At 43.2% G+C, this 24,406-nt stretch overlaps 1 protein-coding gene across 1 annotated transcript in view; it reads left to right on the top strand.

Moving 5' to 3' along the window:
• Positions 1 to 24,406, top strand: part of ZZEF1 (zinc finger ZZ-type and EF-hand domain containing 1) — a 91,865-nt gene that overhangs the window by 14,003 nt on the left and 53,456 nt on the right. Inside the window, exons 2-21 of the mRNA XM_060259564.1 lie at positions 796 to 940; positions 2,648 to 2,842; positions 3,416 to 3,587; positions 5,396 to 5,595; positions 7,253 to 7,463; positions 8,048 to 8,164; positions 9,663 to 9,841; positions 12,789 to 12,887; positions 13,066 to 13,157; positions 14,323 to 14,471; positions 16,039 to 16,150; positions 17,170 to 17,385; positions 18,107 to 18,207; positions 19,597 to 19,766; positions 20,279 to 20,412; positions 21,946 to 22,016; positions 22,612 to 22,726; positions 23,376 to 23,535; positions 23,726 to 23,847; positions 23,950 to 24,072. Of these exons, the coding sequence (XP_060115547.1) occupies positions 796 to 940; positions 2,648 to 2,842; positions 3,416 to 3,587; positions 5,396 to 5,595; positions 7,253 to 7,463; positions 8,048 to 8,164; positions 9,663 to 9,841; positions 12,789 to 12,887; positions 13,066 to 13,157; positions 14,323 to 14,471; positions 16,039 to 16,150; positions 17,170 to 17,385; positions 18,107 to 18,207; positions 19,597 to 19,766; positions 20,279 to 20,412; positions 21,946 to 22,016; positions 22,612 to 22,726; positions 23,376 to 23,535; positions 23,726 to 23,847; positions 23,950 to 24,072 (2,883 nt within the window). The remainder of the gene's footprint in view (positions 1 to 795; positions 941 to 2,647; positions 2,843 to 3,415; positions 3,588 to 5,395; positions 5,596 to 7,252; positions 7,464 to 8,047; positions 8,165 to 9,662; positions 9,842 to 12,788; positions 12,888 to 13,065; positions 13,158 to 14,322; positions 14,472 to 16,038; positions 16,151 to 17,169; positions 17,386 to 18,106; positions 18,208 to 19,596; positions 19,767 to 20,278; positions 20,413 to 21,945; positions 22,017 to 22,611; positions 22,727 to 23,375; positions 23,536 to 23,725; positions 23,848 to 23,949; positions 24,073 to 24,406) is intronic.

Genomic DNA, 24,406 nt, shown 5'->3' with positions numbered 1-24,406 from the left:
AAACAACACAATTGCATTAAGCAGTAAAACAATACAGAGAGGCTGGCAATATAAAACAAGCAGTGTGATTGGTTTGTTGCTGGATAGTTAGTTGACTAGTTTGCTTTGTTTTTGTGCCTCTGCTTTGTGATCTAATAATAGGGTCCCCCCCCCCCCCCGTTGTGATTGCCTGCTGCTTTATAAAGTTTTCATTGGTCGGTTTTGTTGCATTTTTATTTTGCTTTGTAGTCTTGCTTTTAATGCTTGGAATATTGTTCCACTTTGTGATTTACTCTTTTTTGAGTTGTTGGGGTGAATTTTAACTTGTAGGATACCTTTAAAAATATTTTTAAAATGTTGTAAGCTGCTTGTAAGGCTGAGGAGTGGGGTAGAAGATTCTCTAATATAACACAGGTTGTGTTATTTAAAGGATCAGAGAGACTAATCACAAATTAGTAATTTAATTTACAAAGAGAGCAATCCTAAATTGGTATACTCAGAAGGGAGCCTCATTTTATTCATTCATTCATTTCTACCAGGAACTATTCTTAGAATTGCAACCAAAAGCTCACATAAATGAGAACTTTTTAACCTGGTACTAGAAAATTCACATCTCTGTAGAGGGTTGGGGGGCATTCCACAGAGAAAGCCCTGTCCTTGGTGGCTTCTTGCCCCACTTCTGAAGGTGGGGAGGACATGTAACAGAGCTTCAGATAGTGACTTTAAAGCTCAGACTGACTTTACAAGTGGGGAGCTCAATAAGCATCATCTTCCCAATTTGCCCTTCTGATAGCTGATCATCTCTTCTTCCTCTAGGCCTTGGCTCAGTTTGATACTGAGGGAGATGGCACAGTGGATGTGGAGAATATGCTGGAGCTTCTCAAGACCTCCAGTGGAGCCAATCTGCAAGGAGAGCTTAGTCATGTGATCAGGCAGTTGCAGGCCTGTTCACTTGTCCCAGGTAAGAGAGAGGTGGGAGGGGGAAAAGTTGTCATTTTTGCACTCAGAGATCTTTGGGTTGATTTTAAGTACACAAAACCACAGGACTAACACAGCATGTCGGTGCTGCTCTGGGAGATGTCCTAGTTCATTGGTGCAGTTCACATCACCAGTTGATGTTTTATTTACTCCAGTTTTTTCCCAAAGATGTATGAGAGTGATGATAGTGACTCACAATGTGTTAGCCTTTTGTAATACTTGTAGCTCTATTTGGGTACACCCAAAATAAATAGCGTGCAGTAAAAGAGCTCAGTATTTACAAAGATTCTTTGGAAAACGGATGTCTGGAAGTATCTCTGGTACCCATTTTAAAGAGCCATTTTCATATCCTGTGAGAAGTTTGGAATTTTATGCAAAAAAAAAGCACATGATATGCACAACCATAGAGTGAACAGACTTTCTTTTTGTATAATCATTATCCTGAAATATTGCAGGGTTTGTAAAATTTTAACAGTGAGCAAACTATCAAGGAAGAGGCTGCATGCATATTCTCAAGCACATTTTCCAGAATTGAGGCTTAGGGACAACTTACTTTTTTAAAGGCAGTGTTTTTAGAAATGGAAACTACTTGTGAAATCACATAACATGAAACCCGGTTCATTTTGAGCTTCTTTTTTCTCTAGAGCTTGTACCACCAAGTCAGTTATTCCGCTTTTCAAGAGCTGCTGAGATATAGTAGTAAAGAGCATGCAGTTTGTGCTGGAAGCTTGTTTTGGTTTATTTTTAGGGAGTTGGACTAGATAACCCTGGAGGTCCCTTCCAACTCTGTGATTCAAGGAGCTCAGCGCAGTGTACATGGTCTTTCTTTCTCCCCATAACTTCATTTTAACTTCACAACAACATTGTTAGGTAGGTTAGATTTAGGTTCAGAGTGACTGGCCCGAGGTCACTCAGACTGCTTCATGACTAAATGGGGATGTGAACTTAGGGCTCTCTGGTCTTAAATGTGATACACTAACTGTTATATCATGCTGACTACACTTGTTCAGTACAGCTGAGTCATTTAATCTGGTTGGCAGCTTTTTGGCTACCCGCTCTCACCATTGTTCCCTATGTTTTTGCTTGAAGTATTTTGAAAAACAAATTAGGAAAAGCTGTAAATACTAAATATTTTTACTTGCCTCTGGCAGGGTATGTATTAGATGAGCAAATCCCTTTAATCACCTTTGTTCCGCTTTTGCTTCAGTCCTTGAACATGAAAATCAGAAGTTTAAAATGAGTTTTTGCATTGTCACATTAGGATAGCTTATCCTGCCAGCAGAGCCTTAATTGTCAAATCTGCAAGCTGGCGATCTGTTTCCCTTTTCTGTGTTTGGATCAGTGTGCTGATAGCCTTATAAGATCACACTGGTGTCTGAATGGTTGTGCCTAGGGTCAATAACAACTCAGTTGCTGCCTACAGATTTGCGGCATTTAAATCTAAATAAACCTCGCAAGGATTTTTTGCTGAGCATCAGTTTTTTGTTTTCTCCAGTGCTATTTGAAAGCACTTAATGTGGTTTCCATTTTGGATTCATTAACTGACAATTCAAGCCCATCAGCAGCAAGCATAGGTGGAAAATAAGTATTGCTTTGTTCTCAGTATTTATTCACTGGATTACGGGAAACTTTTCTTCTGATAACAGTTGAATGCACCAGCCTAAGAGCATCTATCTTTGTCTTTCTTAAGGTTTTATAGACATATTTTCTGAATCAAAGGAGCGCCGTAGCCTTCATGCTTCCACGCTTCTGAGATTCCTGCACCGGAACCGTATTGCCAACTCTGTCATCCCATATCCAGTCCTGGAGTACTTCAACAACATTTGCAATATGCGTTCTTCTGTACTGAAGGATTCCTTAGACCGGCTCATCTTAAAAGAAAAGGGTATTGAAACTTGTTGGTTTCTTGGGAAAGAGGTGTTTATTGCAGGGTTGATAAACTCTTACCGGCTGAATATCTTGCTTATCTGGCTAGTGTGCATTTGCTCTGCTCTCTCTTCCAGTAGCCCCAAAGCCAAGTTGATTTAGGGACTTGATTGTAGGATGCCCCTTTCCAGCTGTGGGGTATGTGTGCCTTCTTGTGTCTTGAAGATGCAACTGAGAAATTATGTGATCACAACTTTATTTAAATGTAATTGTCAGAGCTAGGCAGAACCCAGGAGCCAGGTTGCCATGGAACTTGAACATATTAAGGGTCACTGAGAATGTTGTCAGCATTCCCTTAAGAGGAGCAGGTCTCATTTATGTCAGGTCTGGCCCTCCTAACAAATGAATTTGACACCCCGCCTTACACTGAGTACATTAATAAGTGTGAACTGGATGCCCTCCTCCAGAGAGCTCACAAACTATCAAAAGCAATAAAACATACAGATGAAGGAACACACAGCAAGAAGAAAGTTAAAACTGCTAGGAGCACTTGTGACTGTCCTGTTTTTGCTCCTTTCATTTCGTTCTGCAGAATGCCCCAGTGACTTAAACGGAAACCAGGAGTTGGACAAGCTTAAATCTGTTTCAAAGTGCTACACTCACATAGAAACCTCCTCCAACTCAGCAGATATTGACAAAATGACCAATGGGGAAACTTCTTCCTTCTGGCAGTCTGATGGGAGCGCCCGTTCGCACTGGATACGGTAAGTGAGAGACTCCTTGCTGGGATCTATGATCTAGGATTTCTCAAGTGAAATATTTTGGCAGGGCTGTGATGGGAGATGGGAATTGCCTTGTGCCTTTCCAAGCTCATTTGAGATCCTTGTGTTGAACATAGGAGTTGGAAGAGACAATGTAACCAAGTCCAGCCTGTGTAGGCCTAACTGGTGTGATCTTTATCCCTAATCTAAGAGCCCCGTGGCGCAGAGTGTTAAAGCTGCAGTACTGCAGTACTAAGCTCTGCTCACGACCTGAGTTCGATCCCTGACGGTAGCCAGGTTTTCAGGTAGCCGGCTCGAGGTTGACTCAGCCTTGCATCCTTCCAAGGTCAGTAAAATGAGTACTCAGCTTGCTGGGCGGAAAGTGTAGATGACTGGGGAAGGCAATGGCAAACCACCCCGTAAAAAGTCTGCCATGAAAACGTTGTGAAAGCAACGTCACCCCAGAGTCGGAAACGACTGGTGCTTTCACAGGGGACCTTTCCTTTCCTTATCCTTAATAGGTGTGGTCTTTATCCCTACCTAATAGAGGTGGGACAGTGCTATGAGTTATCTGATAGTTATTTGATGAGATGCAATAGACCTCAAATGGACTGCATTTTCCCATCAGGCTAAACCCAATCTGTTTTGAAGGGATTTGGAAACAGATCTGCATGAATGCTTGGGACTTGGCTTTGAATTTTTTGAATGCGAATGATTCTCTTTTTGCTGGCTTGGGTATAATTTGCAGCATTTATTCATGATTTATACATATTTTAGTTCTCTTACTTACTATGCAGACCTTTTGTGAGTTAAACAACTGGACCAAAATGTTTTAAATCCGGTCAGCATATATTTTTTTTCATTCACCTCTTTTGCCTTTTTTTTTTAAAAGGTTTGCTTTTTGTTTTCAGATATGCTGTGCGGGGGGGGGGGGTGTTATGTGCCAGCTCTGCCCTGCTTGCCAGACGTTGGATCAGACTTCAACTGCAGCAGCACAAATAGGTGCTTGAGCTGCTGAGCTGTAGGATTGACTTCATAGATGCGGCAGTGATGAAGCCTGTGGGAGAATGTCTTTGATTCCCTTACACACACATACACACGCACACACACCTTGTAATTTAGTGGAGGAGGGGTTTCATTGAATGGGTTGCTCTCTTACTTTCTCTGAAATCACTGTCCTGTACATCTGCCCTGTAAATCTGCATTAATCTGTCCCTGCTATGATGGGAATCCCCATCCTCACCTGTAGCTCTAGTCTGTTTTCCCACTTGCAGCACCTCTCTCCCCACTCAGGTTTCAGTCTTGCCAGCTCTGTGCAGACTGGAGCCTCTCTTCCACTGGTGTTCCTTTTCAAAATGAAGCTTTTAGTCCTGGCCCTTTTCTCTTCTTTTTCTTCAGTGCAGAGCAGGAAGGGTAGCATCTCTACACTTCATAGTGTAAACTGCTCCAGCCAAATAACAGAAGCAAATCTGGATGGGGGTGCAGAAGATAGCATCCCTTGTTGAACTTGCTGCTGTCCTGATAAAGGGCAATTTGGGCGCAGAAGGAAGGAATGGGAAAACGGGGCTAAGCTAGCATTGAAGGAGATGTCTTGCTTTGACCGGAGGGAGAAGAGGTCAGAGGGAGCATATGGGGTCATCAAAAGGGCCAAACACTCAGATTTACTTGGTCCTGCCCTGCTAGTGAGCAAGAGGAGTGAACACCCTTTCAGGCTGACTCTCCATCTGATGAGAAGACATATCCATGGTGAGTTCAATGCCCCTTTCATCATTTTGCTTCATAGTTGCATTTTTCTCTGTCTTGCCTCGCAGCTTAAAGATGAAGCCAGACGTCATTCTGAGGCACCTCTCCATTGCAGTTGCAGCAAACGACCAGAGTTACATGCCGCAGCAAGTCACAGTAGCAGTTGGAAGGACTGCCAGCAATCTTCAGGAGGTCCGCGATGTTCACATTCCAAGCAATGTCACCGGCTACGTGACATTGTTGGAAAACGCTAACATTAGTCAGATGTGTGAGTCAATAACGATGCAATTGGTGTTTCTGGTTTCTTTAAAGTAACGTCATTTTTTTTCAGAGCTGAATTTACAGGATCTAGGGCTCAGGCAAAGCACGGTTGTACCTCCAGGGAATGTGTTAACATTTGTAAAGCATTGAAATCTGAATTGGTTTAGTAATTTACTGTCTTTAAGCAAACAGTGCCAGTGTATGCTCTCTGCTTTTATACACCTGCTTTCTGGCTGGCTTCTCAACACCCCAGCAAAATCTCCCAAGAATCAAATCCAGTTTAAATCTTGCATTACATGTTGTCAAATCTACCCCAGTGCTTCAGTTATTTTTGTGGAGTCTTAAGTCCATTATGGTATGGTGGTTAAGAGTGTTGGGTTGAGGAGTGGGAGGCCCAGGTGATGCTGGTATGGTTGCAGTTTCTTGTCTTCACCTGACTTAAAGGGTTGGTGCGAGGATGAAATGGAAGCAGGGAGAAAGATGTGCACTGCTCTGAGCTTCTTGGAGGACAGGAGGGATGAAGATGAAACAGATCTGCTAGTTCAAGGGTTTGTTGTCTGTTACCTGGTACTGAGCTAAGAGTCCCATGGCGCAGAGTGGTAAAGCTGCAGTACAGCAGTCCTAAGCTCTGCTTACGACCTGAGATCCATCCCAGCAGAAGCTGGGTTCAGGTACCTGGCTCAAAGTTGACTCAACTTTCCATCTTCCGAGGTCGGTCAAATGAGTACCCAGCTTGCTGGGGGGAAAGTGTAGATGACTGGGGAAGGCAATGGCAAACCACCCTGTAAAACATCTGCCATGAAAACATTGTGAAAGCAACGTTACCCCAGAGTCGGAAATGACTGGTACTTGCACAGGGGACTACCTTTACCTTTTTACCTGGTACTTAAGTGGAACTTTCCAATTTTATACCTAATGTAAAATAGCCAACAATCTGTACAAAAACACCATAAGAAGATGATATTGGATTTATATCCCGCCCTCCACTTAGAATCTCAGAGCGGCTCACAATCTCCTTTATCTTCCTCCCGCACAACAGACACCCTGTGAGGCGGGTGGGGCTGAGAGGACTCTCACAGCAGCTGCCCTTTCAAGGACAACCTCTGCCAGAGCTATGGCTGACCCAAGGCTGTTCCAGCAGCTGCAAGTGGAGGAGTGGGGAATCAAACCCAGTTCTTCCATATATGAGTCCACACACTTAACCACTGCACCAAACTGGCTTGGAAATGCAGCTGCTTGGAAGCTACTCTGCCTGCAATTGCAGCTTCATCCATTGCTGGAATTTTGCGTGACTCTTGAACACATTGAAATACATTGGATGGGCTGTTGGGCAGCAGTCATGTTTCTTGACTGATTACTTTTGATCTAGGAATCTTTCTTCTTTATTCTGAATAAACGTGAAATTTAAATTGATAAAATTTTATGTGACTAAAGGGATAAAATTATGTGACTAAAGAAATAAAATATTCACCTTGGACAACTTCTCTGGAGAAGAAGCATAAAAATGTTCTAAATAAATGTAAGTTCTAGAATTTATGCAGTGATGGGGTGGGGGGAGAGCCTTGGGATGTTCTCTTGGTGCAAGCATCAGTGCAATTACTAGAGATGCATGAGAGGCAAAGCGAGACTGGAAGAAATTACCTTTGTTTGATGCTCTTTGACAGATGTGCAGATAAACATCAAACGCTGCCTTAGCGATGGGTGCGATACCAGAATTCACGGGCTCAGAGCTATTGGCTACCAGAGAGTGAGGAAGGGCGGAGTCTCAGTCTGTGACGCTTCAGCTATCTGGTACTGGTCACTCTTGACCTCTTTGGTGACAGCTTCCATGGAAACAAATCCAGCAATTGTCCACACCATCTTGCAAAATACCCAGTGAGTCCTGTTCCCCTTGCTCTGTCTTTCGCCTCTAGTGCTTCTTTTCTAGGTCAAGACTTCTGTGCATGCAGCTGGGCAATTTACCTATCTCAACTTGAGAAACAGTGTGGGCTACTCTTACTTATTTATTTACTACTTTTGTGGTCTGTGTGCATATTGCACTCATGGGCTCTGTGTCTTTACAAAGCAGTGCTTTGGAAACTTGTAGAGCTAAATTCTTTTCAGTAACACTGCAGCATTAAGTATCCCCAACCTATAAAGAGGGTCCATCAGTGGACTGACATGACCAGGGAGTGTACTCCTTGTGCTTGGAGGGTGGACTCTATGGCCTTATACCCTGCTGAGGTCCCTCCCCTCCCCAAACCCAGCCTTCCCCAGGCTCCACCTCCAAAATCTCCAGGTATTTCCCCACCCAGAGCTGGCAGCCTTGCTTATGAGGCATGCCCAGAAGCAGAAGTTCCCAGTGTGTTCCAATACCATCTTGCTGTGAATGCAGCTTTGTTTATTCGAAGCTTTAGCAATGTTTTTGTTGCGTAGCTGATTCTTCATTTCTGATGGGATGATCTTCCCCTGTTCTCTAGGAAAGCCCTGCAGCATATGCCACCGCTGTCTCTTTCACCTGGTTCCACAGACTTCTCAAGTTTTTTGTCTCCTAATGTTTTGGAAGAAGTAGACAGTTTTCTGCTGAGAATTACCAGGTATGTTCATAACGAATGCCATCAGTCAGGAGTGGCGAGTTCTGAAAAGTGTTGACCAAGGACTGGATCTTTTGAGTTTAACCCTGCAAAAAAGAGGGGCATTATAAATGCTTATACTGTAACTGTATGGAAGGAGGACACCAAGAGATTGTTCTCCCCCTTTCATAGTAATGGGTCTTGTATTACAGCATGCCTGGCATGAGAGATTACTTTAAATCCCTAATTGAGTGGCTGTGTAACAGGACTAGGCAAACACAGCTTATTTCAAATTTGTTTCAGCCTGTCTAAAAATATTTGCTGTGGAAATAAATTTATATTTCCTAAAGGGCAGACTAGTAACTGGTTGCACCAGAGCCAAATCTGGCCACCTTAGCAGTGCTACCAAGCCCTGCTGCTAGCTAACCCAGGAATGAAACAGGCCTAGAAGGGAGGGTGAGGGCTTGGGCCAACAGCACTTTCTCGCAGGCTCTTTTCACAGGGCGAGAGGTGAGGCCTTGATCCACAGAGATTGGTCTTCTAGCAAAACAAACTTTGGCCCAAGAACAAAATTATCCAGTAATTTGAATAAAACTTTGTTGGTCTTAAAGGTCCCATTGGACTCTAACTTTGTTCTCTTGCTTCAGACCAACATGGCTGTCCACCTGATCATACTTCAGCCCAAGTAACTAAAAACACAACTTGCTGTATTTGGTTGTTCTCTTCTAATTGCTTCTTTTAGCCTCCCCCTCCCCTTTTTTTTGCCATTAAGTTGCAGTCAACTTACGGTGACCCCGTTAGGTTTTCAAGGCAAGAGGCATTCAGAGGTGGTTTGCCATTGTTTGCTTCCACATCGTGACCTTGGTCTTCCTTGGTGGGCTCCCATCCAAGTAATAACCAGAGCTGAACCTGCTTTGCTTCCAAGGTCTAATGAGTTTGGACCAGCCTGGACTATTAATGCACATGAACATCTTCAGCTGCCTTATACTGAATCGGAACATTCTTCTTTCTGGCTCATTACTGACTGACTGGCAGGTGGTCTCTAAGATCTTGAGAAGCAACCTCTCTAGTCCTGCTACCTGAGATCCATTGCCGTTGGAGGTGACATACATTGAACCTAGGGCAATCTGCATGCAAAACATGTAGGTGGCTTCTGGGGCTTGAAATACCACAAAATACGTTTCAGATTTGTAAATCTTGGAATTGTTCTTAGTGTGCCTTTTTGTGCCTCAAAGTGTGCTTGCCTGTTCTCCAAGGCATTTGAAGGCATTTGAACAGCAGACACCTTTCAAGTGGAGGGAAGGATTCAAGGCTTATTTTATCTTTGGTTTTAGCTGTTTGTATGTTTTAAGTATTATTGTAGGCTACCTTGAACCTGGAAGAAAGTAAGAATTTAAATATTTTAATGGAATAAATAACTAAATAAAATATGAGTAACATTAAGATGCCGACTTAAACTTTTTAAAAGCATGTTTGAATTTACAGATCTCTTTCTCTCTCTCCCCCCCCTCCCCTTTCCTAGTTGTTGTGCTTCTCCAGAGGTAGAGCTCACCATGTTGGCATTTGCTCTCGCCAGAGGGAGTATTGCTAAAGTGCTGAGCTCACTTTGCACAATTTCTGACCATCTGGAAACGACGTACAAAGCTGCGTCTCTCATCACTTCCATGGCCACAGTCAGGCAAAACCTGCTCTATAAATATGGTAGGTGTTGGCATGGTGTGCTCTGATGGTCAGAGAGCAAGTGTGTTTGCACGCATACACATATAATGATTTTGATATTCTCTGCATAGTTTAGCAGATTGTATGGTTCATCAACAGTGTTTTAAGATGACGGTTGAGTAAAACTAGTGTATTCTTACCTGTGTTTTCAGAATTATTACTAACAGGGCTTTTTTTGAGCAGGAACGCACAGGAATGCAGTTCCGGCTGGCTTGGCATCAGAGGGTGTGGCTTAATATGGAAATAAGTTCCTGCTGGGCTTTTTCTACAAAAAAACCCCCTGTGTGAAACAATGGTGACATCATGGGGTGTGGCCTAATATGCAAATAACTTCGTGCCAGGCTTTTTCTACAAAAAAAGTCCTGATTACTAATAGCAACTTGCTTGAGGTGAGGATGAAGTAGTTTGCCCCTGTGAGAGAAGGCAAGTAACCAGGGCAGTTTCTGGTGATGTAGAATTTTCAGCGCTGTTTCCTCTCCAGGACTCCATGTCAGGAGCCTGCGGTAGTACACACACCCTTCCATCTCTCACACCATTTTAATCTAGACCAAGATGAGTAGCCACGTTAGTCTTATCTGTAGCAGCAGAGAGCAAGAGTCCAGTAGCACCCTAAAGAATAAGTGAGCGGTGACTCATGAAAGCTCCTCCCCTGCCATAAATTGTGTTAGTCTTCAAGGTGCTACTGAACTCTTGCTCTTTTCTACCTTTTTAAGATGGTTATTCAGTAGCATTTATAGCATATGCCATCTAAACAATAGGTTTTCTAGTAATGTTAAGAGGTATTTTCTTTGTCTAGTGGGATTGTGTAAGAGCACAGATGTTTTATAACAGGGCTGCAAATCTATTATAGCTGCATGGGTTGTCTCATGCCCCCAGAGTATCATGAAATTGTTTTACATTTGTCATCCGTTAGGCTTATTTTTGGGTAGCTATAGAAATCGGAACCTCCTAAGAAGAAACGATTGGTGAAAATAATCAGAGCTGCTAACTTAAACAAAATGTTCAAGACAACTCTGTTTAAAAGGCAAAACATAAATTACTCAGTCATTCAGTATATAATAAAACAGACCGGATCCTGAAAACTGTGAGCTGAGCTCCACTCATGGGACACATCTCTGCTGTCTCCCTCTTCCTGTTGGTGTTCCTATGGATCATGAGGAATGATACGAGAGGCTGAAGCTTGAGGAAGAATCCGCAGAAACCATGGGTGCCTCTTGCATAAGAGGAAGTGTGTTCTGCTTGTGCAAAGGCCAGTTGGGTCCACTTCTACAAGACAGCCATATGTTTTTCAAGCAGCCTTATTTACTGTAGCTGTTAAGGCTTGTGATAGCAGCCGCCTAATACTTAGTAGATTGTTTTAGGCGGGTAGCCATGTTAGTCTGTAGTAGCAGAACAAATTTAGAGTCCAGTAGAACTTTAGAGACTAACAAAATTTTCCAGGTCATAGACTTTCATTAGTCAAAGGTCACTTCATCAGATGGAAAACGTTGTTGGTCTTTAAGATGCTAACTACTACTTGTATTTTTATGCTTAATAATAAAAGCAACATCTCTGTGTTTCTTATATGCTGCTCTTCCTCCTAAGAGTTCAGAGCTCTTCCCTTCCTCGTTTTATCCTTTGGAGTGCAGAGCAGATGTTGTCCATCTTTTTCTGTCAGTTACATCTTTATCCCATTGTTCCCCCATGGAGTTTAAAAGCGGTGTGTTCTGTTCTCCTCACCAGCATTTTTCCCCTCGTGAAAACTCTGTAATACCCAAGGTCAGAGTGAAAACGTGGTCACATTTACTTGCTTTTAAGGCAGCATTCTACCCATTGCACCTCACTGCTATAGCTGTGCAGCGGGATGCAAAGTCCTTACTTGCCTTTATGGAGCTTGGTTAGCAGTGAGAAACCTTGGCAGAATGTCATAATCATTCCAATGAGTCACAGTATTGGCTGGATACAAGACTAAATTAAACTCCAGGTTTTTGTTGTTGTTTTTTTAGTAGGAAGCATCTAGTTCAGAAGTCTGCAGTCTGTGCCCCATTGTGAAAAATGGGATCTTCCCCCCTCCACCCCCCCAAAAAAATCAAATATGTGAGCTAATGTGTATTAGAGGAGTGGGGGGATGTTAGAATAACCAGCTTGTGATGGGAAACAGAACCAGGTATTTGTGTGGGACTAAAGAGCTTCTTAGAAATGCTTTGCAGACAATGGAAATCATAGAAGGGAATCACTGCTAGTAATATCAGTGTGAATCACATGCAGATTTATGCCTGTTCTCTAAAATAACTGCTCCAGGTCCTCCTGGATATGTCTGTTACTTATTGTGAAACCGTTGGTAGGCCACTTCCTAATATACAACTCTTCAGAAACTTTATCAGCACAGTTTTCAGTAATGTCAAGCTTTGCATTTTGAGTTTTGCCATCAGATTTCCTTATACTGGACTCTTGGTTGGTCTCTTGCTCTCAATCTTAACATGTTTGGGTCTTTAATTGTAAAAAAGGTGCTCACCTCTAATCCAGTTTGTAGATACAGTGTGGAAACCAGTGATGTTTGCAGCCCTATGCTGAAAGAAACTTGTACACTTTTTACATCATCTCTCACCAAGAAGCTAGGTTTTAGTTGCAGCATCGTTACTGGCCTAGCCACTCCAGATATAATTTGTAATTGTAACCTCTAAAACAATACAAGAGATTCTGTAAAAATCAGTATACTTTGTTGACTAGAAAGCAGCAATAAAAAACCCTGGCTGAGAGTAAAAGAATATTAGAAAAAAGATTCAAGAATTTTTTTCAGAAATTATATTACAGGAGAAAAGCTCAGTAAGAAGGAAGAGGCAGAACACCCACAATACAAAAAAGCTTCTGCCCTCCTTTGCCAAAGAATCCAAGATAGTTTTGGTGGACTCCCTCTGTTTGCTGTTGACAAGCCTCTCTCATTCTCCAGGAACGCCTCTGCGGTTGACTTTGCAAGCCTGCGACGTCAAGGGAAAGGAGGACAAATCAGGACCCGAAAACCTCCTTGTGGAGCCCTGGACGGGGGATGGTAAGCGCCCACTTGGCTTCTAGAGGCAAGTCATCGTCGTCGTGCCAAATCTGCACGTCATGGAATCAGTCCCGGGCAACACCCCCTGGGTTGGTCCAGCTCCAAATTTGTCACATTGAAACTGCTCACCCGGGAGAATCCCTTCGAAATTAACTAGCCTTGTGTTCTGTTTATGTAGGCTTCCTTACAGAGACTGGGAAGACTCGGGCAAGTGTAATCCTTTCTACGGGGACTGAATCGGCTTTCCAGGTCACGCAGATTAGAATAAAGGTAGGGCTGTGCTCATTGAGTAGTAGCTGTTTTGAAAGTGTGGTGTGCTTTCTCATGACAGCCCTGCTTATAAGACACCCCTTTAACAGGATGGTTGGTCATGCTGGAGGAGGGCATCCGGTCATGTAGAAACCAAGTCAATATAGAGGCAAAAATGGAGTACACTTCCAAATGACAACTATGGTAAAATTTTCCAACTCGAAGGCCATCAATAACAATAATAATAATAATAATATCAATACCAAGGGCTCAGATAGATTCTCACACACAGTAATCATTACAGTAGTGCTGTAAGCCTGGTCAATATTATTCCCTTTACCAGTTAAGTGGCAGAAAGTGATTTGTTAAAAGGCTCTTACTGAGCTTACGGCAGAGGAAAAAATGTGGCTCTTAATTTCTATGAAGTTATACATAGTTTTTAAAGCCTTCCTTGAGCTTCAGTTTCATTGGCTGAAACAAACTGTGGACAAATGTTGCCCTTGTATTTTGTTTATTCTTAATGTGGCAGATTGGCATTAAGGCCCCCATGGATATCTAGAAGGTCCTGCCAACACTTGGTGTAAAGACTTTTTCATGGCAGACAACATTTAGCCATTCCTAATGCGCTAATGGCAGTTTTAGGGGCATCACTGTAATTTCTTCATGATTTACATGGCTACAAAATGATGCTTGTTTGAGCCGATCTGGGAACATAAAGGGAGAGCAAGGGAACTAGTGTGAGTGTAGCAGGAAGTGTGTTGAACTTGGCAGGGGGGTGGGGAAGGGAACCTCAGTTCAGGTCCCTGCTTGAACCATGAAAATAATTGAATGTCCTAGGGGCATTCACTTTTTCTGCCTAACAGTTGTGAGGAAACCTATGAGACCACCCCCTCCATAAAGACCATTCTGTGCTCCTTGGAAGAAGGGTAGTGTATAAATGAGATGAATGAATTAGGAATCTTGACCAAAGCTGATCAGGACTCTGGAGCCAGGTGTGGACCAGGCATCTGGGGTGTGCATGTGGAGTCCCACAACTCTCCTCAACAATTTAGATGTTATCCTTAGAAGGAACAGATTGCTTGCTCCTCAATTTTCTTGCTTTGCTGCTTGTGAACACCAAAGATGGTGTTTTTTTTCTCTTTCCTATTTTATTTGGTGCCTGGTTATAGGTTTGTTCTCCTCCTAGGTGCGAAGAGGAGCGATTGGGGCCCGATGTGGGTTAGTGTTTGCTTATAACTGCTCTTCAGAAAAGTTTCATGCTGAGGAGCATTTTAAAAGATTTGAACGCTATGACAAGTGGAAGCTAGAGGATTTTCGGCAGTTTTTAAAAATCAGGTAAAAACCCCCAACATGCATTGTGAATGCTTTGAAAAAATCATACAGAAAGAACACATGTTTGTGAACTGATAGCCAGTGCTTTTTGACATACGTTTATTGATTATTTTTATTTATTAAAACATGTATACCTCACCTTTCCTCATAGATAAAGGCAACTTTCCTAAACCTCATTGAGAGTACGATCAGTTGGGAAAGTGTGTCTGGCCTTCTGGTTTGGTGTAGTGGTTAAGTGTGCGGACTCTTATCTGGGAGAACTGGGTTTGATTCCCCACTCCTCCACTTGTACCTGCTGAGATGGCCTTGGGTCAGTCATAGCTCTGGCAGAGGTTGTCCTTGAAAGGGCAGCTGCTGTGAGAGCCCTCTCCAGCCCCACCCACCTCACAGGGTGTCTGTTGTGGGGGAGGAAGGTAAAGGAGATTGTGAGCCGCTCTGAGACTCTTCGGAGTGGAGGGCGGGATATAAATCCAATATCATCATCAATATCATCATCATTCTTTTGCTAGCTAAGCTTCCATCCAGATGAGTAGCTGAGTAGAAGTTTTTGCTAGTGTGTTCTAGCATAGGTGAGGCAAGATGTTCAGATACAGATTGCAGGTGTAATGTCGAGGATGCGGAAGGAAGGAGTTGAAGTTCTCTGGTCCATGTCTCTTTAGTACCTTGGGTCTGTTTTCCCACTGCCCCCAACCAAGGAGCTTCTAGGGTGATAAAGATTCCCACAGAAATGAAAACTGTGTAATTCAAGATGCCTTAAGATAGTTGCAAAACAAGGTCTTAAGATCATAGCCTGAGACATCTGGTTTCCCCTGGCACCCAAGTTTTTAAAAGCATCCAACCTGATGAAGCATTTGGCTGAATTTAAAAGCTTGCCCTCTTCTGTGCCGTTTTGGTTGGTCCTACTAAGAGATTGTGTGACTTTTGTGCTTCGAACCACTGTGGCTACCTGCAGCCTCTTTGTCTTTAAAATTCCATCTTTTGTAGCTGTTTGAAAGATGTTGCTTACGTGCCTTTGAATCTTCTATTCAGAGAAGGTTTTGTTAAACACTTTGTTGAACTGTTACTTTGAAAATTCCACTCCCCCTGTGCTGCCCTCTTCCTTGCCACAGTATCTTCCCATTCGCTCTGATCCTCATTCAGAAAGACTTTGGTTCACCTCTTTGGGAACCTTGAGGACTACAAGTGCTTGTAAGGCAGAGATATTTGGGATGGAAATGTTGTCTGCCAGGGATAGGAAGTCCTGACATAGTTGGGTACCATTTGTTAACTGCAGCTGGATCATGTGGCTGCAGAGAAGGCATAGCCCAATTGATTTTCCTGAGAGCTGGCATAGTGTAGTGGTTAAGAGTGGTGGATTCTAATCCAGAGAACTGGGTTTGATTCCCCACTCCTCCTCCACATGCAGCCAGTTGGGTGAACTTGGGTTGGTAACTAAGCTCTCTCAGCTCCACCTACCTCACACAGTATCTGTTGTGGGGAGAGGAAGGCAAGGTGATTGTAAGCCACTTTGAGACTCCGGGTAGAGAAAAGTGGGGTATAAAAACCCAGCTCTTCTTCTTTGTCCCTGTAGGAGCGGCACTTCTCGTGATGAACTGGGAGAGGAGGATCCTGTTGGTTGGTTTGAAATGGAGGAGGAATGGGATGAAGTGGAAATCAAGATGCAGCAGTGCAGAATTTCCAAAGTAAAACTTCCATTCTACACATTTAGACTTGAAATCAATAAAACTTTTACTATGTGATTTTATAGCAGTGGTTCTCAACGGATTGTACGTTTAGTACCACTGGTGGGACACAGGGCTTCTTTAACTGTTACTGAGAGTTTGCTCTTCCTCAATCCTTTGTAGTTAGACATAGCAATTAAATGTGTTCCCAGTAACACTAATGCAGTTTTTATGTCCTCAGAGAGCTTGGGTTAGCTGCAGTTCTCTGTTTGGGTCTACACTTGGTGGCATGCTCAAGTTTGCTGCTGCATAATGTGTAAAGTAGAATTACTAGGAAATTTTTATCATTGAGCATACACGAACGCTGGCAGTGAGCTTTAAAAATGCATTGTAAGAAGCATTGTTGACCTTATCTAGACAGCCCAGGCTTGCCTCATCTTGTCAGATATCAGAAGCTAAGTTTGGTGTAGTGGTTAAGTGTGCAGACTCTTATCTGGGAGATCTGGGTTTGATTCCCCCCTCCTCCACTTGCACCTGCTGGAATGGCCTTAGCTCTGGCAGAGATTGTCCTTGAAAGGGCAGCTGCTGTGAGAGCCCTCTCAGCCCACCCACCTCACAGGGTGTCTGTTGTGGGGGAGGAAGATAAAGGAGATTGTGAGCCACTCTGAGATTCAGAGTGGAGAGCGGGCTATAAATCCAATATCATCATCATCTTCTTAAGCTTGGTCAGCCCTGGCTGGATGGGAAACCACCTAAGAATACCAGAGTTGCTACACAGAGGTAGGCAATGGCAGTGCACCAGAAGCACAACTGTACTTTCCTCTGGTGTTGTCATGGGGCTGGGCCTGGTGTAGCACACACAGCATCAGTCTGGTGCATGTGACCGATACATCCCCAGACTTTACATTCACGTTCTCCATCAGTTTCTGGGGTCACACACATTTCAGGCGAAGCAACTTAGTGGGTGCCTTCTGCGCAACATCATTGTCAGGGGCTTATGCTTCTTTTAAAAATAATTTTGGATGTCACGTCCCTTTCAGTACCTGATGGTGAAGTTTCTGTGCACAAGGCAAGAAAAAGCTGAGAGACTCGGAGTGCAAGGCTTGAGCCTCTTTGGGTACCTTCGGCCTGCATCTGCCGAGCCGAACAGAAGAATGATTTGTATGAAGTGCAGCAAAACAAATGGAGATACCGTATGTGGAACAACTCTTCTCCTGAAGACTCTGTGTTTCATCCAACAGCTTGCCCAGGATTTGGTATGTTTACCTTCTCTCCCCTGCGGCTTCTCTATGAATCCTAGGCTGCTGGTTTTAAATGCACGGCCACCTGCTGTAATGCAGTAAATAATGTGGCTTAGTAAAGAATAATGCAGTGTAATATGGCTGAAGTAAATAATAAAGGAGGTGCTGGGAAAGAAGCCTGGTGAAATAAATGCAGTAGCCCAGGAGAGCCCATCGTGGCATAAGACCAAGACTAGATTCCGCAGTTTAGGCCTCTACAGAAAGTGGCCAGTGCCGGAACAAGTTTTCAGACTATACTGAACTTCTCAGTTTTTTGAGGCGCAATAGTAGAAGCTCCCATATGGCACCGTAAAGGCTGACATCTATTGCATCATAAATCTGAGTGAGCCAGAGCCCACTGCTTCTGATGTAGGCTGGCTCATGAAAGCTTATGCCACATCACATTAGCATGTCCTCCGAGGCTCCTCTCGACTCTGCTGTGCTTGTGCTGACAAATGAAAAAAAGCCGAAGTGTTAGTAAAGCTGAATGCTCTTTCAAACCTGGAGGAAAAATGCTGTCCATTTTGTGTGCAGATTTATGCCAGATTTTGCTGCAACGAGGTCAATTCTGCTGGCATTAATCTTCTAGTGATTAACTTCCCTGCCTTCCCTCCTCTTTCCTGGTACTTTTTGATTTAAAACTAGAGGGGAAAATGCATTCAGTGTGCAGCTTCTTGTGACTCCGTATTCTTTCTAGGTGCAGAAGAAAGAGAGTGGTCTAAGGTACAGATCATACCTGGATTTTGGAGGCCTTGATTTAAAGCTGTTTTGGGATTTCTACAGCAGTCTTCACCAAAAGTAGGTTTCTTTCCGTTAAAGCAAACTAGTTCTAAAAATTGTGCTCCTTTCAGCTTGCTTAGCCCACAGTGTCCTGGCTGAAGTCCTGCTTTAACTGAGGAGAAGGCAATAATAAACTTTGGGTAAAAAGAGGATCTTTTATATTAATAGGAAAGAGCAGGGAATTTCAGATGGGGTATTTCTTACAACCTGCTTGCTGGCCAGATTGGCTCTTAAAGTGGTTTAAGTCCCTATCATATGCAGTTCAGCGGCTGGAGCAATCTGCAGTGGGGTTTCTTGACCATTTGAATAGTATGTTTTCTCTTCCAGAGAGGAAACATCACATTTTTCCTGAGATTGATTTGTCACAAATGGGTATCAGTTGATAATGGGTGGCATCCTCACCTTTGCTCCACCCCATCCCCAAAGTATTCAGTTCTGGGCTTCTTCCTAAACATCCTTCTGACCGGATTCTGCTTATCTTTTTACACTTCCCATGGACTGGTGGGGCGGGGCTTGCTTGGTGGGGCGGGGCTTGCTTAGCCTAAGCTGTCGATACACAGCTTCTCCTGTGCCTCGTCTAATCCTTCCCCCTCCTGACAGCAACAAGGAGGCTTGGAGGTGGGAAAAACGACAGTAGTTAAAGTCCTCTTCTCAGACCTCCTCCCAGCTTGCCATAGTAACTGCTGTGCTTTCTGCCTCTGTGTGTAGAGAGTAGCCAGGATTTCACATGCTGATTTCTAAAAAAGTGTTTTATTTACTGCCTTTATTACTCTGCTCTTTCCCTTCTGGGAGCCCAAAGCAGCTTACACTGTTGTCGTCTCCTCCGTTTTATTGTCACAATAACCCAGCAAGCTTCCATGGCATGGCAGTGTGGAGATTTGAACCTGGGTCTCCTAGATCCTAGTCTGGCACTCTAATGCAGTGGTGCTCACTCGGCGGCTTGTATTTGTAATTGCTTTCAATCAAAAGGGCCACTTTGAATTCCATCCCTGACACAAGGCCTGCACTTCAGGGAGGCTCACAGTTCAGCCATTCTTCTGCCAGCAGCTCTTTCAAAGTGGGAGTGACATGCTGACCACAAGCCCCATTGAGCAAGGGCTTTGCTCACCTTCCTGAAATACAGGGCATGTGCTGAATTTGGGGGATGGTGTTCAGAAGAGCCACAGGCGTCTCCTGAGCCACTGAGTATCACTGTTCTGATATACCGCATTAGCTTTGTTAGTGTTTCTAGAGTTATTATATCTATATCTTTAGTTTGTTGTAACCTTCCTGAGCACGCATGATAGCTTAAGATAGATATCACATCTCTCTCTCGCAAGCACCTGTCTCTTAAATAGGCATTACTGGCACTCTTACATCGTTAGAGATGAAACTTTGTTACAGTTATGTTATGACTTTCTCTTCTAGTCCGCGCGAAGAGTGCATTGAGGCCCAAACCATGGTGCTGCAGCTTCTGCAGAGCTGCTTCTCAGTGCTCGCTGCAGACTGTAAAACCACAAAATCTCAGGAAAACGCACCGAGCAAAAAGCCTGACAACACACAAGCGGCTGAGGCACTCTACAAGCATCTTTGTGAAGGTGACCTGTTTTTGAAACCCTCAGTGTATCAACACTTTCTACTTAACGGAATACTTAAGTTTTTATTGTATTTTGTTGTTTTATTATATGTTGTACTCCGCCCTGAGCCCTACATGGAATGGGTGGAATAGAAATATACTAAATAAAGAAATAAATTGGCTGTGTGGCACAAAACTCCCTGAGCGTGACAGGATTCTGGGGCACATTCTTATTGGGGGTGGGTATTAATCTTGCTATAATTCAAGTTTCTTTAATGAAGTGTTTAAAGAAGGGCAGTTATTTCTTTGGCCTGCAGAAACTTAAATTTTTGGAGGAGAAATCTGTTACTACTTCATTCCTTTGTTTAAAGAGTTTTTAAAATCTTTCTGGATGAGACAAAAATCCAGTGGCACATATTTCATGAGCTGTGATCAAAATAAACATTATTAATCTTTAAGGTGCCACTGCATTTTTGTTTCTTCTTGCTACCACAGACTCACACACCACCCCTTTGCATTTCTCTTTCTGAGCAGTGGTAGACAGGAGAGATGATGAGTCCACACCATTAAAAATCTTGAAGCAAGAAGTCAACAACACGCTCCTCAACGGCGCAGCCATCTTTTTCCCTGAGAGGCATACCCGGCGGGAGCAGCTGTTTGCAATGATGGTAAAACTGTCTATATTCATTTCTTAGGCCAGTTTTAAGTCTTGCCTTTCTGGTCCCATGGAAGCGATAATAAAGATGATGATGATATTGGATTTATATCCCACCCTCCACTCCGAAGAGTCTCAGGGCGGCTCACAATCTCCTTTACCTTCCTACCCCACAACAGACACCCTGTGAGGTGGGTGGGGCTGGAGAGGGCTCTCACAGCAGCTGCCCTTTCAAGGACAACCTCTGCCAGAGCTATGGCTGACCCAAGGCTGTTCCAGCAGGTGCAAGTGGAGGAATGGGGAATCTAACCCGGTTCTCCCAGATAAGAGTCCACACACTTAACCACTACACCAAACTGGCTCTCCAACACCAAACTGGCTCTCCACATCGCTCTACCAGCAACAAAAACACCACGGAAGCAAATCACTTCATTTTGAAGTCTTTTGGTTCATGCAATTTCACATTCTGGTGGAAGCCCTGCCACTGATGGCGTTTGCTGCTTCTCTGTGGGGAGGCAGTTCTGTAATCTACAAAAAGGCTTTCCCAAGTGGCTTTGCCAGGTCTGTGTTGGATAACAGACCATTAATGTATCTAAATTCTAAATGACCTGTAGCATGAAGGATGTTTTCTTTAAAAGCTTCCATATTTAGACATGTGTGTGTGTATACATCTCCTTGCTTCCACTTCTGTACCCATTACCTTAGCAAATCTTTTAATTTTATTTATTTACAAGGTTCGTATCCTGCCTTTCAGCCCAATCACGGCCCCAAGTTCCGTTAAAACTAAAAACAGCAGGAAAAAACCCCCACATCATAAAATGAGTTGAAACCAAAACTAAATTACATACGTATGTATAAAATGTAGAAACACCAGTTAAAACCTAGGACAGGAAGGAGGAATCATTGAGGGAATGTTGGGACAAAGCAAAAAGTGTGATGAAAGACAGTGATAGAAGGGACAGACCTATACATGTGACTACTGTAGCAATCTTCAATCGCATGTTTATTTCACTGGACTAAATGTGTGTATAGGGTTGCCAAGTCCAATTCAAGAAATATCTGGGGACTTTGGGGGTGGAGCCAGGAGAAAGGTTGTGACAAGCATAATTAAACTCCAAAGGGAGTTCTGGCCACTGCATTTAAAGGGACCACACACCTTTTAAATGCCTTCCCTCCATTGGAAATAATGAAAGATAGGGACACTTTCTTTTGGAGCTCATAGAATTGGACCCCTCAGTCCAATCTTTTTGAAACTTGGAGGGTCTTTTAAGGAGAGGCATTGGATGCTATGCTGCAAATGTGGTACCTCTACCTCAAAAACAGCACCCCCAGATACCTGCAGATCAATTCTCCATTATTCCCTATGGGAATTGGTCTCCATAGGGAATAATGAATGCCCAGCAGACATTTTCCTCTCCCCTCCCTGCTTTCTGACCCTAAAGCGGGGGAGGGTCTCCAAACTGGGGGATCTCCTGCCCCCACCTGGGGATTGGCAACCCTGTTTGTGTGTGTGTTTTAATGTCTTTTTCACTTTTTCCCTCCCCAGAAAAACATTACAGAGCAGGAACACAAGCCATCTGCCCATCTTGCTTTCAAATCCCTCTGCACGTATTTCAGGTAAAGCTCTTAATTATGTCAAAGGGACAAAGTTGCAGATCTTACATCTCAGCAAACTTTTTTTCAAAGCCCGTCGTCATCCTCGCTAAGCCTGTGGGTGTGTGAAGTGGTCCATTAAGTACATCTTCAGGCAAGAAAATTAGACCCTCACATTGTGGGAGTAGCACCTGGGTTCCGATGGATGGGGGAAAGGAAACACATTTTAAGAAATGGGTATGGAGTGAATGTTCAAACAATATGTGGAATAGTGAGATTGTTTTTATACCACATTTCCTGTACATTGTGTGTAAAGCTGCTTTAGTGTAGTGCAGTTTGTTGTGCAACTAAAATTCTGTCCTCCACCAAGCCAAGTTCTACAAACAGAATGTGTGCACTACAGAAATGGTATTCAACATCCTTTGAGTTGACATTTGATTCATTACACCAGTTCTGATTTGCATCCCAAGTAGCATCTTGGTGATACCCCGACTTGAGAAGAGTTTCAAGCCTGAAAAATTTGCAGTAGCGGAGGAACAAGAGGGTTTGGCATGAGGCTCAAGGCGTACACGCAAAACTGTGTTAATACAATATTTGCAAACTGTTCATTCTTTGGCAGCGATCAGGATCCTGGTGGACTTTTGCTCTTACCAGAGAAGGGAACTTCTACAGACCTGGATGTTGGTCAAGTGCTGTCAGTGATGGATACTCTTCTGTTGGTGGCATCCAGAGAGGTAGAACACTTTATAGTCTCTCTTTCTCTCTGACACTCAAGACTGATTACACCGTATATGTCAATGCAATGAATAGGATGAAACCTCAAAATGTGCAATGTAATCTTCCATTGCCTTACTCCCCTTGTTGTTGGATTTTTGGACTGATTCACTGATAGATAAAAACATCAAATTTCTTGTCTCAACATTGGTTGCTTCTACTTATCTGGTTATTGACAGGAACTGGAAGTCCCCCACAAGGTCTTTATTTTGACAATGGTACCAGAAACTTTGGGGACAATTTTTGATGGGCAAGATTATGCATAATCCATTTTTTGAAGACTTTTGCGCTGTAGTTCCCTTATCAGAATATGATGAAACATGGAAACCAGTTTTAGATTTCTTGTGTGATAAGGATATAATCCCCTCAATGCAACTAAAGTTAGGTGGTTGGTAACTGTGAATGTAAGTTTTGTAACAGAATGTTGATGGTTATATTGCTTATTAGTGTTTTATGGTATGGTTGTATGTTTTTTGATTGTTTTAGTGTTTGTATTTAAAATAAACGTTTTTAGGATTATAGAAATCTGAAACGAATCACTGTATTTATTGGAAATCTCCCACACCCACCTCTCTTTTATCTAACAAGTTCACACTTTTAATTTTTCAGTGTGAAATGCTGATGTCGGGTATGGCCCAGCAAGACAGCAGTTCTGTGCTCTCGTCCTTATTCTGGTCTGTCCAAGGCAGCCTCCTTTCCTGGTGCTACTTGCAACTCAAGGGCAGCGACACAGCACCAAAGAACCTCGCCACGGAAATCCTTTCAAAATGTAGGTATCCAAGGAAAAGAAGCAACTAATATAAGAATTTGATACGACCCCTTTTCAAGTCGGGATCTTCCCTCTATAGAACTGTGTGGTAGTAATTTGTTAAGCCTACTGGTATTAATGAAGCAATAAGAAAAAAAAAATAGCCAGCGTATCATACTTTGGTCCCTTTTTGATCTTTTTTTCTGTCTAGATATACAGCTGTTCCTATCAAACATCAGGAAAACTTTAGAACCTCTCCTGGCCCAACATAGTGGAAAGATCATAGTGGAAAAATTAAGCAACTCTGTCTTTGCTATGGTAACTCGCCAGCTGGTGAGTGAACTAACTGGGCTATTGTGGCACCCTGTTGTCTTAGTTAAACATTCGGTATAAAAACGTGTAATCTTAATGGGATGTCTTTTGCATGCTCTCCAGATGACGGTCTTGCAGGACTTCTGCACTTTAGACATTCCACACTGCACACTGCTGCAGGATATCAGCACCTTGACAGAGCTACTGAACGACTTGTCAATGGAGCCTGGAGAGAATCCAGATAAGGTAGCTTTCAAAGAGGATGCAAATAGATGTTTTTAATGACATTTGTTTCAAGGGCTGTTCTGTTGTACACTTTAGACCAACATGCTTCTTGTTAAAGATGATTGCTGCATCTGATAATATAATGGGTGCCCCCCACCGATCACAGAAATATCAAGAAAATGAAGCCTTTCTCAGATAAGGAAGGGATGGCTTCTTACCCAGGGAAACTCTCCAGGGATGTAGAAAAATATGACTTTGTAAATGAGCCAAAAGGGAAAACAAAAAGATGATCTGATGAGAACTGAATATGCTTCAAAGCTGTTGAGTAAATTAAGAGGGGAAATTGGGGGAGGGG

Source organism: Heteronotia binoei, chromosome 18 (genome assembly GCF_032191835.1).
Source record: "Heteronotia binoei isolate CCM8104 ecotype False Entrance Well chromosome 18, APGP_CSIRO_Hbin_v1, whole genome shotgun sequence".
In the NCBI taxonomy this organism is placed as follows: domain Eukaryota; kingdom Metazoa; phylum Chordata; class Lepidosauria; order Squamata; family Gekkonidae; genus Heteronotia; species Heteronotia binoei.
Note: the sequence above shows the minus strand (reverse complement) of the source record. Positions and strands in the feature narration are given on the sequence as shown.